General features: G+C 49.0%; 1 protein-coding gene across 1 annotated transcript; it reads left to right on the top strand.

Moving 5' to 3' along the window:
• The first annotated feature begins 172 nt into the window (after nt 1-172).
• NELFB (negative elongation factor complex member B) lies at nt 173-16,800 on the top strand. Its single transcript, XM_061603770.1, has 13 exons — nt 173-346; nt 2,214-2,377; nt 2,478-2,577; nt 3,662-3,892; nt 5,103-5,288; nt 6,805-6,917; nt 7,815-7,917; nt 8,736-8,831; nt 10,096-10,238; nt 11,472-11,578; nt 12,422-12,563; nt 14,950-15,058; nt 16,356-16,800. The coding sequence occupies exons 1-13, from the start codon at nt 245-247 to the stop codon at nt 16,491-16,493; spliced, it is 1,734 nt and encodes a 577-aa protein (XP_061459754.1). The 5' UTR covers nt 173-244; the 3' UTR covers nt 16,494-16,800.
• The last annotated feature ends 333 nt before the right edge of the window (nt 16,801-17,133 follow it).

The following is a 17,133-nucleotide window of genomic DNA, read 5'->3' as shown; positions in this document are numbered from 1 at the left end:
GGTGGTTGTAAACGATTCCCAGGCCTTGCCCAGAAACCCCTTTACAAGTTTTGGAGGGTTGGATTATTAGACCACTTCAGTCTCTTTCTCATTTTCAGTCTCTTAGCCCCAAACGGAACCCTTTGTGGTGGAGGAGCGGTTTCCGGGGGGGAAACATAGCGGCGCGCTGGGGAGCCGCTTACGGTGATGGAACCCGGGCGTTAGGGGACGGACAGACCCCGAGCCAGGAGGCGGGTGCCGCGCCATGTTCGCCGGGTTGCAGGAGCTCGGGGTGGCTAATGGAGAAGATTTGAAGGAGACGCTGACCAACTGCACGGAGCCACTTAAGGCCATCGAGCAATTCCAGGTGGGTGAGCCTTCCTCCCGCCTTCCCGTTGCCATGGCGATTTAACCCTTAAAGCGCCAACCAAGCCCTAGTTCGCCTTTTCTCGGGAGATCCGGGGCAGCAGCAGGCGCGTTCCAAGCTCATCTGCCCCGCCCCTTTCTGCAACTCCTGGTACTCTTGCATGGCCTAATGGCAAAGAGACCGCAGTGCCTCTGAGGGCGTACAGAGTACATCCATTCTCTCAAATGAAGCTGGCATCTACACAGTCATGTCCATTTGTTTTTTAAAAAAGTAAAGCACTTTCGTGAGCTTGTTTTTACAGCAAAAAAACAACAACCAAAAACCAATATATAAATACTGTAAATAAATGAGGTTGTAAACTTAGACACAAGTACCAAGGAATAAATCCTGCTGACGTCAATGGGACTTACTTCTGATTAGTTATGTATTAAGCCCATCTAGTGCAGTACTGCCTACCCTGGCTGGCAGCAGCTCTCCAAAGTCTTGGGCAAAAAGAGGCCTTTTCCATCACCTGATTCTGCGGCCTTTTGCATGCAAAGCATGTGCCCTATCACTGAACAAAAGTCCCTCTCTCACTTTCTGTCAACAAAGTCCTGAGCATGTTTACTCAGAAGTAAGGCCTATTGACTTCAATTAGACTTACTTCCTAGTAGTCAGTGCACATAGAATTGCAACACGATTCCAGACTGTTGCTATTTTCCTGTGGGATTAAATCACACAATGGCAAACTGAGGTTGACAACTTAAAGTTCATTTTGAGCAACAAATTTTGCTTCCCCTCAAAATCAGACTTTTTTCAATAAGGAAAGTCTTCATTTCAGCAGGATAATTTAGTGCAGGAATCATTTTGTTGTTGCTATGGTTAAACAATTGGGAGTCAGACATCCTTGGCAATCTACTGCAAATCAACCAGGAATCTATCAGTAGATCATGATCTACCAATTTAGATCATGCATCTGACAAATGATTCTAGTCTGCAAAAAAAGCATGTGTCACAATGTGTTTGTTCATTTTTAAGGTGCCCCCCAAATCCTGGGGCATTACTTTTTAAATAACACAGCAAGAATGTAACATCCCATCACTAGAACAGAAATTATAACTGTTTGCTGCAGCCCTCAGTTTGCAATGAGAATTAAAGAGGAAACTAAATTGATTTTTTTTAAAAAAAATCAGAGATGTAGCAGTCTGACTTGTACAAGAGATTGTCTGTGAGCAGCCTCTCCTAATGAAGAGTTAATTTTGTCTGAAAGGATGCTGCTGATGTAAATCAATTTCTCCACTTCATTACCAATGTTGGCTCCTTTGACCCCCAAACACGCAGTCAGTCCATGTAATGGACAGAGGTGGGGCAATGAACTTTCTCTGTCTGTAGATGAGAAGCCAGAGGGATCCAGGCATGCCAGAGGTGGTTGGCCCCCATTGGGACTGGTGGGGCGGAAGGCAGAGAGCCCAACAGTTGGTGGAACCAGAGCCAATCACAGGAAGAGCCAACTAATTTTAGTTTTGTCGCTATTCCAAGTCCTGGCTGAGTTCTACAAGTGGCAGCACTAGGACTAAAGAGGAAGAAGCCAAGAGGCAGGGCCACCCACCCTGGACTGGATGGAAATAAGAAAATGGGGCCGACTTGAGGACAGACTGAAGTTGGTCCAGACGGTCCAGCCAGGCAAAAACACTTGAGATGTGAAGCCGGCCAGTGAGGGGTGTGGCTTGAAGAGAGTGGGTGTGGCTTGGGGAGAATTTCAAGGGCCAGATAGAGGGGCCTGGAGGGCCGCATTTGGTCCCCATTCCTGTGGTTCTCTGCTCCCGTTTTAGTTATGAAAAATGTCTGCCGCAAACTGCCTTAACACAGAGTTGTATGCCACCAACAGACGGAGAATGGCATCCTGCTGCCCTCTCTTCAGTCTGCCTTGCCGTTCCTGGACCTCCACGGCACCCCCAGGCTGGAGTTCCACCAGTCCGTGTTCGACGAGCTGAGGGAGAAGCTGCTGGAGAGGGTGTCGGCCATCGCCTCTGAAGGAAAGTCCGAAGAAAGGTATGTTACCAATAATACTGCTGCGAGGGGGCGTGCCTTCCGTCAGGTCTGCAAAGGTGCTAAAAATGGTTTGTGTGCCTCTCTGGTTCTTTTGCTTCAGGTACAAGAAGCTGGAGGATCTCCTAGAGAAGAGCTTCCCCTTGGTCAAGATGCCGTCCGTCCAACCTGTGGTGATGTGCGTCATGAAACACTTGCCCAAGGTAGAAGCTGCCAGTCGCTGCCAATTAATCTTTGGCGCCGTCAGCTCTTCATGAGGGCTGCCTGTATCCAGCCCAGATGTAGAAATTGGTATTGAGCCTCGGATTCAGCATTCTCTTGGGAAAGGGCTGGAGCTTGGTGGTGGGAACGTAGGATGGTATCTTATATTTGAGTCAGACGGAATTGGTCCATTTAGCTCAGTACTGTCTACACAGACAATTTAGGAGAATACTATGCATGGAGAAGATCCCTGGTTCAATACCTGCCATCCCCAAGAATGCCAGGGAAAGGCTCCTGCCTGAAACCCTGCAGAGCTGCTGGCTGTCAGTGTTGAGAAGCTATGGTCTGACTCATGATTAGGCAGCTTCCTATACGTCCCTATCCTCCGTGGAGGAAGTTATCCTGAGACAAGGCCCAAATTCTGTACCAAGGAAAGCTGGATTCTGAAATCTGCAAGTGTTATGCAAATTAAGCACACTCATGTGTCAGGAGAGAGTAGGGAGCTCTGTGGGAATTGGAAAACCCCCTCCTAGCCTCAAAGAGTTGCATTCAACTAAGGTTTAGAGTAGAGCCACTAAAATTAACGGATCAAAGTTGAGTCATGTTTGTTAACTTCATTGGGTTTACTTGAATAGGACTGGAACTGGCCGCAGCGCAGTAATGTTTGTTTTAAAATGTTTTTATGTTTATTCTGCACGCCGAGATGTTTTGTTTTAATATGATTTTAAAGATGTTTTGTTTTGATATGTTTTAAAGTCTTTCGTTTTTTAGGAAGTTTTAAACTGCTTTTAGTGTTTTGTTTGCCACCCCAGGCTCCTTCTGGGAGGAAGGATGGGAAATTTAATAATAATAATAATAATAATAATAATAATAATGCCACTTTGAGGAGATCTTTATATCTTGAAAGGCAGCCCACAAGTTTCTTAAAAAATGGTAATAAATAATTTGGAGTGGCAAAAGAGCATTGTGATGAGAATGCCGGACCTTAACGGTGCAGGATGCTCTGGCCAGGGTCCGATGCGGGGCCAGCCTTCCGATTAGCTCACGTCCCAATTTTCTCCTACCTGCGGGGCTGTCTGGCCACAGGTCCCCGAGAAGAAGCTGAAATTGGTGATGGCCGACAAGGACCTATACAAAGCCTGCGCCATGGAGGTGAAGCGTCAGATCTGGCAGGACAACCAGGCCCTGTTTGGCGACGAGGTGTCCCCGCTGTTGAAGCAGTACATTCTGGAGAAGGAGAACGCCTTGTTCAGCAGCGACCTCTCCGTCCTGCACAACTTCTTCAGCCCTACTCCCAAAATGAGGCGCCAAGGAGAGGTACAGGCCCAGTCCGCAGTGCGTCGGCTTGAGCGCTGAGGTTGGGTGTGGGAAATTAGGTTCTAAGCATTCAGGGGGACCTTTTGCAGCCCGAGGGCCACATTCCCTTCTAGGCAGCATTCCACAGTGCCACATGCCACTGCTGGGCGGGGCAAGAGGCAAAATGGACAGAGCAACAAATGTTTGTTTTACCTTTGTATAATAGGTTTGTTTCTACACACACACACATCCTCAATATCTTCCATCCAAGCAAGCAGGAAGCACTTCCAAAGTTCAGAGACACAGGGCTAGTGAGGGTATGGCCTGGGAAGAGTCCTGGGGGCCAGATAGACCTTTTATAGCTGCATTCAGCCCCCAAGCTGGAGGTTTCCCCATCCCTGCGATAACTGGTGAGCCAGCATGGTATAGTGCTCTGTTCTTCAGCCTTGAGTCACCATCATCCTTGGCCATTGGCTAAGTTGGCTGGGGTTGATGGGAGTTATAGTCCAAAATCATCCAAGGACCCAAGGCTGAAGAACAGTGGTACATTGGCTAATATCAGACACTGGGCGGGATCCAGCTAAATCCTACTCAGAGCAAATCCACTGAAATTCATTGGCCTAAGTTAGTTGTGTCCATTAATTTCAATGGGTCTGCTCTGAGTAAAACTAGCATTGGATCCAGCCCACTGGATAGAACCCTAAGACTTGGAAGGCCTGGGTTCAAATTTCCATTTGGCCTCAAAGTTTAGTGTGAGAACCTGGGCCATTCATTCCCTCACTTAGTCTGCCCTGCCTCTCAGGGTCATTGTTGGGATCAGATGAGGGGGAAGTACGTGAGCTGCCTTGAGCTCCTGGGGGTAGAAAGATGGGCTGTTAAAAATAAAACTAAATAAATGAACTGTGCAGTGCTCCGATGCTCATGGGCTGATTTTGAGCAAGCCATAGAGACATTAGCGTATAAGACAAGCAATGGGGAGACCTGGGCTCAAATTCGCCACTCAGGGAAAATCTGCATGGACAGCCATCTGTTGGGAATGCTTTGATTTGGATTCCTGCATTGAGCAGGGGGTTGGACTTGATGACCTTATAGGCCCCTTCCCACTCTACTATTCTGTGATTCTATGAATGACTCATTGTTGTTGCCCTAATCTTGATCTGCCGTGTTACTGCTGGAATGTTTCGTTGGCCATCCCAACCTCAGAGTTTTCTTGTCTTTCTTCCGGCCGAAGGTGGTCCAGAAGCTCACCCAGATGATTGGGAAGAACGTGAAACTCTACGACATGGTGCTGCAGTTCCTGCGGACCTTGTTCCTCCGGACGCGCAACGTCCACTACTGCACACTGCGGGCGGAGCTCCTGATGTCCCTGCATGACCTGGATATCAGCGAGATCTGCACTGTCGACCCCTGCCACAAGGTACGAAGGCGACGACTGGGGTGTGCGCAGATGTAACGTGACCCCACTTGGAAGCTGCGACCTCTTGGCTCCTTCTCATCTTTAAAAACTGCATGAAGGTGGCCCATGCCTGCTTGCTTTCTGCCGAAGCGGGCTTTCCTGTGTGCGCACAGTTTTGCGCCCCATCCTGCTGGAGCCAGCTGGAAGCTGATTGGTGCCCAGCTGCCGTCAGGGAACATCGGAAGCTGCCTTAGACCAAATCAGACTGTTTGTTCATCTTGCCTATGTTTTTATTTAACAGAATGTATATACCGCTTGGAGGTAAAGAGCTCTAAGCGGTTTACATAAACGGCGAGTGCTGTCTGCTGCAATTGGCAGGAACTCTCCAGGGTCTTGGGCGGAGAGAATCCCACCCCATCGCAGTGGCAGCTGGTGCTTATTGGGACTCATGGGGCGGAAGGCAGGGTGCCCAATCTTAGGTGGAGCCAGAGCCAGTGGGAGGCAGAGCTCATTCTAGCTTTGTCTCCATCCTTCTCCCTGCTGAGTTCTAAAAGGGGCAAAGCTGAGACTAAGCTGACAGGCATTGTCACCCCCTGAGCTGGATGGAAGTAACAGAGCAGGCAGGTAGGGGCTGGCTCAGGGCAAAATGAGGTTGGTGGAGCAGTGCCCCATTTGCCCTAATAGGCTGGCCTCCCCTGTCGCGTCATCTGCTTCCTGACCCATTTTAACTGGAGACACCAGAGGTTGAATTTGGGACCTTCTGCATGCCACGTATGAGCTCCGCCACTGAGCTGCTGTTTCTTCCTGTGGAAGACATGGATTACCCAGAATACCTAGCCTGGTGCTAACTCAAAACTAGTGAGCAGCCTCAGCTGCATAGGATTTTGCATACTTATGCACACATGTTCATATTATATGCCTCCCCCCTTATAATTCTGATTTAGTTGTGTATTTGGGAAGGGGTGTGTGGGTTGTTTCTCCTTCCTTTATGAATTCATATCCCACCCTTCAAAGTAAGAAGATTCTCAGGGCAGCTCACAGAAACTGGGTTGGAAGGGAGGGTTCTCTAAAGGTCCTCTAGGTGAACCCCCCTTGACTTGGGAAACCGACTGCTCCATCATTGCCCGACAGGCAGCCAGCCTGCCTTTGCCTAAATCAGGTTGGGAACAATGACATCACAGTGACATCACATGGCCACGCACAACGCAATCAGCCAAAAGAGGAAGTGGGAAAGAGCATCACTCTTCCAACTTCCTCTTTCAGCTCTGTTCTTTTCAAGGGAGAAGAGGGTAACCATTGCCTCCTGTCCAAAGGGGCACCGAGTGGGAGGGAGGCTCAGGGGCACCAGGGGAAGACCTCAAGGGTGCCAATGTCCCCATGGATGCCACACTGGCACCTCATGGCCTATATAAACAAAAAGAACTGCATGCTTCACGTGACTGTATCTTGCCTGTTCCCTAGATAAGCAGCAAATCTGTATGTCCTCCAAGGATGCGTTTCCATGGAGCGTGTGTTGAATCTTGTGCTTTCTTGGCAGTTTACCTGGTGCTTGGACGCCTGCATTCGAGAGAAGTTTGTGGACAACAAGAGGGCCCGAGAGCTGCAAGGGTTTCTCGACGGAGTGAAGAAAGGACAAGAGCAAGTGCTGGGGTGAGCCATCGTAAATCAGGCAGTCCAGTTGTGCTGCTTTTGCTGTTTGGAATGTCCCTAAATTGACAGGGCAGGGGGAAAAATGCCTTCAGTTAGGAGCTAGCACCAGGCCAGTGGCCTGATCCAGCAGGGCTCTTTTTCACTGCTGCACATTTTAGATTGTAAGGTCCTTGGGGCAAGTATCTGCCCCACCTGTTCTTGGTGAAGTGTCACGTACATGGATGGTGCTTTCATAAAATGATACGTTCAAAGACTGTAGTATATCGAAGGACTAAAATCCAGCCAGTTCAGTATCACTGAACACTAAAGGCAGGATCATTCAGACCATGGTATTCCCGATCTCTATGTATGGATGTGAAAGCTGGAGAGTGAAAAAAGCGGATAAGAGAAAAATCAACTCATTTGAAATGTGGTGTTGGAGGAGAGCTTTGCACATACCATGGTCTGCAAAAAAGACAAATAATTGGGTGTTAGAACAAATTAAGCCAGAACTATCACTAGAACCTAAAATGATGAAGCTGAGGTTATCATACTTTGGGCACATAATGAGAAGACATTTTACTAGAAAAGACAATAATGCTGGGAAAAACAGAAGGGAGTAGAAAAAGAGGAAGACCAAACAAGAGATGGATTGATTCCGTAAAGGAAGCCACAGACCTGAACTTACAAGATCTGTACAGGGCGGTTTACAACAGATGCTGTTGGAGCTCACTGATTCATAGGGTCGCCATAAGTCATAATCGACTTGAAGGCACATAACAACAACAAAAAATCCAGCCTCTCCAGCTCTCAGAGGAGCAGAACTGATTTTTCTGCATGAACCAAAAATCTTTGATTCTGGTCCAGTGTGTTTGACGTGCTGTTGCTTCCTGTTCCCCCCTCCCGCCCCCAAAACAGGGATTTATCCATGATCTTATGTGATCCGTTTGCTATCAACACCTTGGCGCTGAGCACCATCCGCCACCTGCAAGAACTGATTGGACAGGATATGTTACCCAGGGTAAGTGAGAAGCTGATACCTCATAGACAGAGTCAGCAACGGGATGGAGAGCAGAGAGGGCCGTGTCAGCCTGTAGCCTCCCATACCAATGTAACATTTGCATCCATTGCCCCTTTTGCCTCTGGACCCATCCAGCACTGGCACGTGGCCCTCTGAAGGTTTCCCGGAAGAGGGTTGGGCTGTATTGGGAATGGGGACCAGGCCTGGTTAACCACTGTGGGAACCAGAATGCTGGACGAGACAGGAACGTGCGAAGCGGCCTTATACAGAGTCAGATCATTGCTTCATCCAGCTCAGTTTTGTCTACACTGACTGGCAGCAGCTCTGCAGACTTTCAGCCCGGGAGGATCTCTCCCAGCTCTATGTGGAGATGCGGGGGATTGAACCTCGGACCTTCCGCACGCAAGGCGGATGCTCTACCACTGAGCCAAGGCCTTCCCCAATTAAATTAAATTGCATCTCACATTAAAGCAAAAAAAAACAACCACTGCCATGATACCTTGTTGAAGGAGTTGTTGTTGCTAAGGGGCTTTGATTCATTTAGCACATCATAGCCTACACTGACTGGCAGCAGCTGTCCGGCATCTCAGATGAAGGACATTCCCAGTCCTACCTGGAGATGCCAGGGATTGGACCTGGGACCTTTTGCATGCAAGGCAGATGCTCTGCCACTGAGCCACACCCCTTCCCCAGCTGGCCTTCCCAAAATAAGGCCTTTGACCTGATCCACCAGGGCTCTTCTTAGGTTCTTAAGGTAGCAACGCACAGGGGACTAACAAGGGTGATAATGCAGTGTTTTGCCATTCTTGACTTTCCAGGAAAGCCCCGATCTTTTGCTTCTGCTGAGGATGTTGTCACTGGGGCAGGGAGCCTGGGACATGATCGACAGTCAGATCTTCAGGGAACCCAAAATGGTAAAGGTGCCCATGTTTTGATGCCTAAGACCTCACCGAGAGTATCAAGTTGCCGCAGGGCTGGAGCATTTCAGGCATGCATGGCTGTGAATGCTCCTGTCGGGCCTAGAGCCTAGCTTATGACAGGCTGCCACGGGGTCTGGGTCGGACATCAGTAAGGCAATGACCTTGTAGGCCAGAGGCAGAAAGCGTGGTTGCAAACAGGCTGAAGGTCAAGCACCAGGTTGGAGGTGAGGTGAAGAGGGAAAGTCTGCATAGGAAGCCTCCTTATCCCAGGTCAGATGATTGGTCCGTTTAGCTCAGTATTGTCAGGGATTCCTGCATTGAGCAGGGGGTTGGACTGGATGACCTTACAGGCCCCTTCCACTATTCTATGATTCTGTGAACACTCCTAGCCCTACCTGCTGGAGATGAGACCCAGCACCTTTTCCATGAAAGTACACACTCTGCCAGTGAGCTATGGCCCTTTCCGAAAAGTCTAGGGATGTGGAAAGCTGCCTTGTCCTGAACCAGACCAATGGTCCATCTAGCTGTATGGTCTACACCACTGTTCTTCAACCTTGGATCTCCTGATGTTGTTGGACTACAACTCCCATCATCCCCAGACAGCCTGGGCAATGGTCAGGAACGATGGGAGTTGGAGTCCATCCAGCATCTGGAGCCCTAAAGTTGAGAAACACTGGCCTACGCTGACTGGCAGCAGCCCTGCAGGGTTTCAGGCCGGGGTCTCCCCAAGCTCTGCCTAGAGATGCCAGGGACTGAAGCTCCTTCTGCGTGCAAAGTAGATGCTCAGCCACTGAGCTAGGCCCCGGCCTGTACGGCCCTTCTGCGTAGTTGCTCGATGATACAAGTGGATCCAAGTGCCGACAAGCCCTAGAAGGAAGCGCTTTATAGGTCCTGGCAGCTCTCCCATTAGTTTGGAAAGTCAGCTGGCCGTTTTCAGGCTGTAGGGCACGGATGGGGAAAGCTGTGGTCTTCCAGAGGTTGTCGGACCACAACTCCCATCATCCTGAACCATAAGCCACCTATTCATAGGAACCCAGGAAAGTGCCTTACACTGAATGAGGTCATTGGTCCGTCTAGATCAGGATTGTCTACACTGACTGCAGTGGCTCTCCAGGGTTTTTTGGCAGAGAATCATTCCCAGCCCTACCTGGAGATGCTGGGGATTGGGCCTGGGTCCTTCTGCAAGGCTGATGCTCTAGCCGCTGAGGTAGGGCTCTTCCCCGTCATCCGACTCTCGCTTTCCTCCTCTGCTCCTCAGGAAGTGGACTTGATCACCAAGTTCTTGCCGCTGTTGATGTCCTTCGTGGTAGACGACTACACGTTCACCGTCGATCAGAAGCTGCCTTCAGAAGACAAGGGCCCGGCGCCTTACCCCAGCGCCATCCCGGAAATGTTTCCTAAGTGAGTCATATCAAGCGTTGAAGTGTTTGGCCAGTGAAGTCCTATGCACGAGCAAGGCTGGGAAGCTGCACTGCGAAGGCAGGGGAGGAAGGGGGCTCCGTGGCGCTCTCTGGTCAGACAAAGAGAGAAAGCCAAGGACTGTACAGGGTGGGAGTAAGGGCCCACGTTTCTCTAGCTGGGGGCTCATGGTCCGTCCCACCCACAGGGGTGGCTCCACACTGAAAGAGGCCCTGGACCAAGGATTGTATCCAATGCTAGTCCTTCTTACAGTAGACCCACTGAAATGAATTATGGTTTGTTTTTTTTAATTAAATTTAGATCCTGCCCTTCTTCCCAAAGGAGCCCAGGGTGGCAAACGCACAAGAAAACAATTAAAACATCTAAACCCACTTCCCATACGGATGGAGACTGGGAACAATCTCTGCTTAAAAGGACTTGTTGAAAAAAGATGTTTTTCAGCAGGCACTGAAAAGGCAACAGAAACTGTGCCTGTCTGATATATAACGGGAGGGAAATCGAAAGGGTAGGGGAAACCACGCTAAAGGTCCGGTTCCTATACTACGCGGAACGGACCTGATGGGATGGTTCTCTGCAGGAGGCCCTCGCCTGCAGAGCTCAGTGGTCGATTGGCCATACAAGGGGTTAGACAATCTTTTCGGTAACCTGTTCCCAAACTGTATAGGGCTTTATACACCAGAACCAGCGCCTTGAACCTAGCCTTGTAACTAATTTCCAGCTGGTGCAATTCTTTCAGCAGCAGCGTAAAGGGCATGACTAACTTAGGTCCGTTCATTTCCGTGGGTCTCCTCAGAGTATGACTAGCATTGGATGCAATCCGAAGTCTTGAGGGTTGGGGGTCTCTGCTGCCAGTGGGCCTTGGCAGTCTTCCTCAGCTTTTCATGGCAATGGCAGGCAGCTGGGAGGCTCAACTGCAGCTATGTGCATGTTCAGCCAGTGCAGACTGAGGTGCGCTTCTGGTGTGGGCACAGCGGCCGTGGAATCTTCGGGTTGTAGCCAACTCAATTCTACTCAGAGTGGACCCATTGAAATGACTGGATCTACGTTAGTCTCGTATATTGTTTTCAGTGGGTCTACTCTGAGTAGGACTGGTCTTGGCTACAACCCCCCCCCCCCAAAAAAAAAAAAACCCCACAAAGATGGTTGCAGCCAGAGCAATGGAGGTTTGCATTCCTTTCCTCCCGTGATGTAATGGGCCCTCTCTTTGTGCCCTAGATTTCTGCAGGAGTATCGGATCGCCTGTGAGATCGGGCTCTACTATGTGCTTCACATCACCAAGCAGAGGAACAAGAACGCTCTTCTACGGCTTCTCCCAACCCTCGGTGAGTCGACCTGCCAACCGTAGCATCTCTCGTTTCCCATCGAAATGCATACCAATCAGAAGGTTGTATCCAACTAACTTTTACTCAGAGTAGACCCATGGAAATGAATGGGCTGAAGTTAGTCACGTCCATTAATTTCAATGGGTGTGATCTAAGTAGGACTTAACAGTGCATACAACAGAAAAGAGGAGAGGGCTCCTGCACCTTTAATAAGTTCTGGAATTCCCTCCCCGCAGAGGTACATCTGGTCTGTTCACTGTACAGCTTTCGTCGTATGCTGAAGATATTTAGGACCCTTGCAGCTATGAATATAATTTGTTTTAAACTGTTTTTATAATGCATTTTATATTGTTGTGACCTCCCCTGGTACCTACTGGTGAAGGGCAGGTAGTAGCAGTAGTAATAACAACAGAGCTTGGGAAAGTTACTTTTTTGAACTACAACTCCCATCAACCCAATCCAGTGGCCTTGCTGGCTGGGGCTGATGGGAGTTGTAGTTCAAAAAAAGTAACTTTTCCAAGCTCTGAATAATAATAACTGTGTAGAAGAGTGACATTATTTATAGATGTTTATAGCCTTTATTTTTAGAGGAAGGAACCGTAGACCAGTGGTTAGAGCATCTGCTTTGCATGCAGAAGATCCCAGGTTCAACCCCTGGCATCTCCGGGTAGGACTCGGGAGAGAACCCTGCTTGGCATCGTCTGCAGGCAAAGGAGATTACCGCTGTGTTATGGCCCTTCCCTGATCTCCTTGAAAGAAGAGCAGGATCAAAATCTGTCTGGAAGAAAGAACCATCTCTCTAGGTCATGTGGGCTTTCTCTGTTGTGTCTATTGGTCCTGCAGCTGAGACCTTCAATGATCTGGCCTTCAGCGACATTTTCCTGCACCTGCTCACCGGTAACCTCACCCTCCTCGGTGATGAATTCACCCAGGAGGAGTTCTGCACCAGTCTTTTCGACGGCTTCTTCCTCACCACCTGCTCAAGGTAACGTTCTTTGTGCTATAGGTGTCCACGACGCTCGTTCTTGTCTGGATGTGAGAATCTGCAGGCGATAGCTCAATATTAGGCTGGTGCCTTCGTTGCGCTGAGTTATATGTAAAACTAGTCGTACTCAGAGTAGACTCATTGACAGTAATGGACATGACTAACTTATTTATTTTCTAAAATTCATCTCCCGCCCTTCCTCCAGGAAGGAGCCCAGGGTAGCAAAGAAAAACACTAACAGCACTCTAATATAGTAAAAACAAAAGACTAAAACATATTAAAACATCTTTAAAAACATATTAAAACAAAACATCTTTAAAAATACCTTTTCTAACAAAAGCTTTAAAAGCATCTTAAAAACCAATTCCAGTGCTCATGCAGACTGGAATAAGGTCTCTACTTAAAAGGCTTGTTGAAAGAGGAAGGTTTTCAATAAGCGCTGAAAAGACAACAGAAATGGTGCCTGTCTAACATTTACGTGGAGGGAATTCCAAAGGGTCGGTGCCACAGCATTAAAGGTCTGCTTCTTATGTTGTGAAGAACGTACCTCCTGATAATATGGTATCTGCAGGAGGCCCTTACCTGCAGAGTGCACTGATCGACTGGGTATATAAAGTGTAAGACGAACTTTCCGGTATTTACTGCGCACATGCCACAGACTGTCTGAATGAAGTTGACAGACCACTGCTGGGCCACAAATCACAGCTTGGGAATCGCTTGTCCAAATCAAAGAGCACATTCAAGGCACCCTGGCTGCATGAAGTAGAAGCATGTGGAGTAAGAGAAAGGGCTGCCCCGTTCACTTCGCTGCTAGGTTTATTCAGTGCAAATCACTGAAAGGTGGCCTTACGCTTGAACATGCGCGTTCTGTTGTCACGATGGCGATGCTGTCCAAAAAGAGCTGTTCACTTTTGCTGCCCCAGGAGGGTCACCTCTGCCAAAGCTTAAGTTTTGAATCTGCCACCAGCTAAGTTCTGCTTCGAGTAGACCCACTGAAATGAATGGATCTAAGTTCATTATGTCCATTATTTTCAATGGGTTTTATTTTCAATGGGTCTGTGCTGAGTCAAACTAGTGTGGGATACAACCTTGCATCACGTCCCCAACTCCAAACACCAGCCAGGATCCTTTATTTGCAATTTTTTTTTTATTATATAAAAATAGATACGTATGTTTGTATGTATAACATGCAAAGCTGGTATAGCCCAGTGGGGAGGAGAGCCTGGCTGGGAGTCCAGAGTCTGCGAGTTCAAATCCCCACTCGTGTCTCCTGGGTGTAAAGGCCAGTTAAAGATCACCCCCAGTGAGTGGCTCAGGGGTTACATGCCCTGCCACCTGTGCAGCCGTGGGCAAGCTGCATAGTCCCAAGGAGCCCAGTTGCCCCCCAGCTGGCAGTTGCGGACAAGGAAGGGGCTGGCTTGTGCATCTGTGGCAAGCTGAGCAGGCCCTAGCCAGCTGGGGAGGACTAGCCTCAGAGGGAGGCAATGGTAAACCCCCTCTGGATACCATGAAAACCATAGGGTAGCCATAAGTCAGGATCGACTTGAAGGCAGTCCCTGTATACATATTTGTATATATAACAAATGATACAACAGAAGTGAAGAAGCCCTTGGGGTGCAGCACTGAAACCTAATACAGGGTAAGAAAGAAAGATTTGTTGTGTAAAGCAAAATCATGACAACCACACTTTGCACATTGGTGCAGGAAGGGGCTTATTATTTATAATTAGTTAATTAGATTTATATCCTGCCCTTCCTCCCAGTAGGAGCCCAGGGCGGCTTAAGAATATTATGGACAGTAACATAAGAAATTAAGTCCCACCATACATCATAAACATTCTCAGGGTTCTCCATGCCCCTAGAGGCCTTCAAATCATGGGTTATTTTCTTCCAAAACAGCCACGTTCCGTACGTTCTTATACCAAAGATGTAGCCAGGACTTCTGATACACAGGAGTGACGACCCAGATCAGGAAGGCCAGTAGGACTGGTCACAGGGGTGCTATAGCAAGAGCCACTTGTTTAACTAGGACTCCCTGGACACAGAGTCCTCCGAGGGACCAGCCCTGTCGGCGCCACATGTGGGGAATCTTTGGCCCTCCAGATGTCGCTGAACTACAGCTCCCATCATCACTGGCCACACTTGCTGGGGCTGATGGGAGTTGTAGTTCAGCAACATCTGTAGGGGCCAGAGGTCCCCCACACCAGCTCTATGCCAAGAGCCTCTTGCTCTCCGCTGGCCTGATGCACCCAGAGGGAACTGACGGAGAGGAGTGCCGGTTCACCCGAGAGAACTACCCCTTTCAAAGTCGCCATTCAGCCTGCGTTTTAAGTGCCGGTTTTGGGCTGAGAGTGCAACAGCTTATCCTCCCTTCTGCCGCTTCACAGGAAGGAGAATGTGCACAGACACGTCCTGAGGCTGCTGCTTCACCTGCAACACAAAGTGGCGCCTGCCAAGCTGGAGTCCCTGCAGAAGTCATTGGAGCCTTCCAAACAGGTAAAGGGGGGGGAGACGGAGGAATCGCATGGGCTCCTGGGAGGCAGGGTGGGATATACATTTAAAAAATAATTAATAAAGTAATGTGTTCTGCCCAGGATGGGTTTTATTGGGTGCATGGTATGTTACGAACAGGGGTGTAGTCGTCCAAGGTCTCAGGGGTCTTAGACCCTTTACTTTTTTGGGAGCTGTATCTTCAGCGGCCTATGAGACAATCAGCATGAAAGGGGAGTGCGTTAGCCATTGAGAAAACTCTTCTAACATGCTTCCTTGTCCTTTCCTGCCGATTGGAGCCAATCGGATTGCAAGGAGGCGAGTCAGCCATTGAGAAGACTCTTCTCAGCAGCTACAGTCTCCCCTTTCATGCTTATTGGCTCCTAGGGATATCTGTTGTTGTGGAAGAAGACATTAACTAGGATCTCATGCTCAACTCAGCAGCAAAAAAAGGGGGCGTGGATGTGACTAACATGGAGGGATCCTGCACTTCTGAATTTGCCACTACACTACTGGTTACGAACCAGAAACCATACTTGATTTTCTAGATTTATATTTATATATATTTATATACATACAACACACACAGGATGGGGAAACTCAGGCCCAGATACCAAATATGGCCCTCCAGGCCTTTTTATCTGGCCCCCGGAACTCTCTCTGCTGGCCCTGCTTCATACCCCAAAGGGGTGAGACCTTTGGTGGAGAGGGGGCTGACCCCTTGGAGTATTGTCTCCCAGTGGGGTGCCATATCTGGCATCCCAGGCTCAAGTGGCTCCTGGCTGACAAGCTCAGGCTTGGCCTCAGGGCCTGTGTACAGCACCCGTGGCTTCCTGATCTGGATAGCCTCTCCTCTGTGTGTCAGGATCCCTGGCTGGTGACCGAGGAAGAAGAGGAGATGGCACAACCTCTTTGAGGCCCTAGGGTTCAAAACCATCTGCCCTGAGAGAGGGGCGTGGGAGCACACGTAGAAACTAACATGCAGCAGTAAAATTTACATTCACTCAGCACCAGACCCTGAGCTTTCCCTGTCAGACGTGCAGTCCTCTTCTCTGTGATTTTCTCAGTTCCGCCTCCATTGCTGCCGTTTGCCTTACTCATGATATTGCACGCCCCCCCAGCTAAACAAATAAACACAAATCACGGATCACACGTCACCTTTCCAAGTTTGTGTGCATTGGGGGGGGGGAGAAACCCTACAAGAAAGTGTGGAAAGAAATACTAGTAGCGACTGGAATTAAGTGTGATTGACACCTTTAGATGTTCAGGTTTCTTTGCTTTAAATTATCTTCTCCTCTGGCAGAGCGGCGAAGCCGTGAAGGAACTTTACAGCCAGCTCAGCGAGAAACTGGAACTCTGCAAACCCAGCCCTGCTCAGGCAGCTGACGCCCCATCAGTGGACCTGGCCCTACCAACAGTGCCTACCCCAGCCTCGCTCTAGGCTGCACCCCCCCCCCGATCCTGCCAAGGAGCAAAGTGTCTTGCACTGACCAGCAGCGGAGCCTGGACGCGCACCTCATTCCAGATGCAAAGTGGTCAGGAGCCTTTTGCCGTCTTTTGAAGCGGCCCACTTCATCTCATTTGCTGCGTCTTCCGAGAAGACTGCCGAGGCTTCAAGGTTGTTTTTCTGGGGCTAATTTGGTATGGATGGGGTTTTATGGGGGGGGGGGAGAGAGGAAAAATAAGTTGAGATACGTGCTTTTCTAAATCCTAAATGTCATGTTAGATGTTTGCAATTTTTTATTAAAATAATCTACTAATTTAACGGGTGGAGATTATTTGTGAACCTTCGTTTCTTTTTTTAGCATGGGCAAAAAAATAAAGTTTTTAAGGCCCTCCATGTGCTTAATCTCTCACTTTTGCAGTTTCCCCTTTCTGTTTGTGCCCCACTGAAGGTGTTAATGCACTAGGGGGGCGACTCAAACTGTGGTTTCTCCTAATGTCTAACCGAAATCTGCTTCCTTGCCATTTCCACTCTTTGAAAATCTGCACCCATATACTAACTGTCAGCTACACCAGTGTTCTTCAAGCCTTGGGTCCCCAGATACTCCTGGACTACAACTCCCATCATCCCCAGTCAT

The sequence above is a fragment of the Rhineura floridana genome, chromosome 20 (genome assembly GCF_030035675.1).
Source record: "Rhineura floridana isolate rRhiFlo1 chromosome 20, rRhiFlo1.hap2, whole genome shotgun sequence".
NCBI classification, from domain to species: Eukaryota; Metazoa; Chordata; class Lepidosauria; order Squamata; family Rhineuridae; genus Rhineura; species Rhineura floridana.
Note: the sequence above shows the minus strand (reverse complement) of the source record. Positions and strands in the feature narration are given on the sequence as shown.

What these genes read in the sequence shown, in the direction of transcription:
- NELFB (XM_061603770.1), top strand. Translation starts at nt 245, where the DNA reads ATGTTCGCCGGGTTGCAGGAGCTCGGGGTGGCTAATGGAGAAGATTTG. An exon ending in TCTTCAGGGAACCCAAAATG is followed by an intron (nt 8,832 to 10,095) that starts GTAAAGGTGCCC and finishes TCTGCTCCTCAG; the next exon opens with GAAGTGGACTTGATCACCAA. An exon ending in ATCCCGGAAATGTTTCCTAA is followed by an intron (nt 10,239 to 11,471) that starts GTGAGTCATATC and finishes TTTGTGCCCTAG; the next exon opens with ATTTCTGCAGGAGTATCGGA.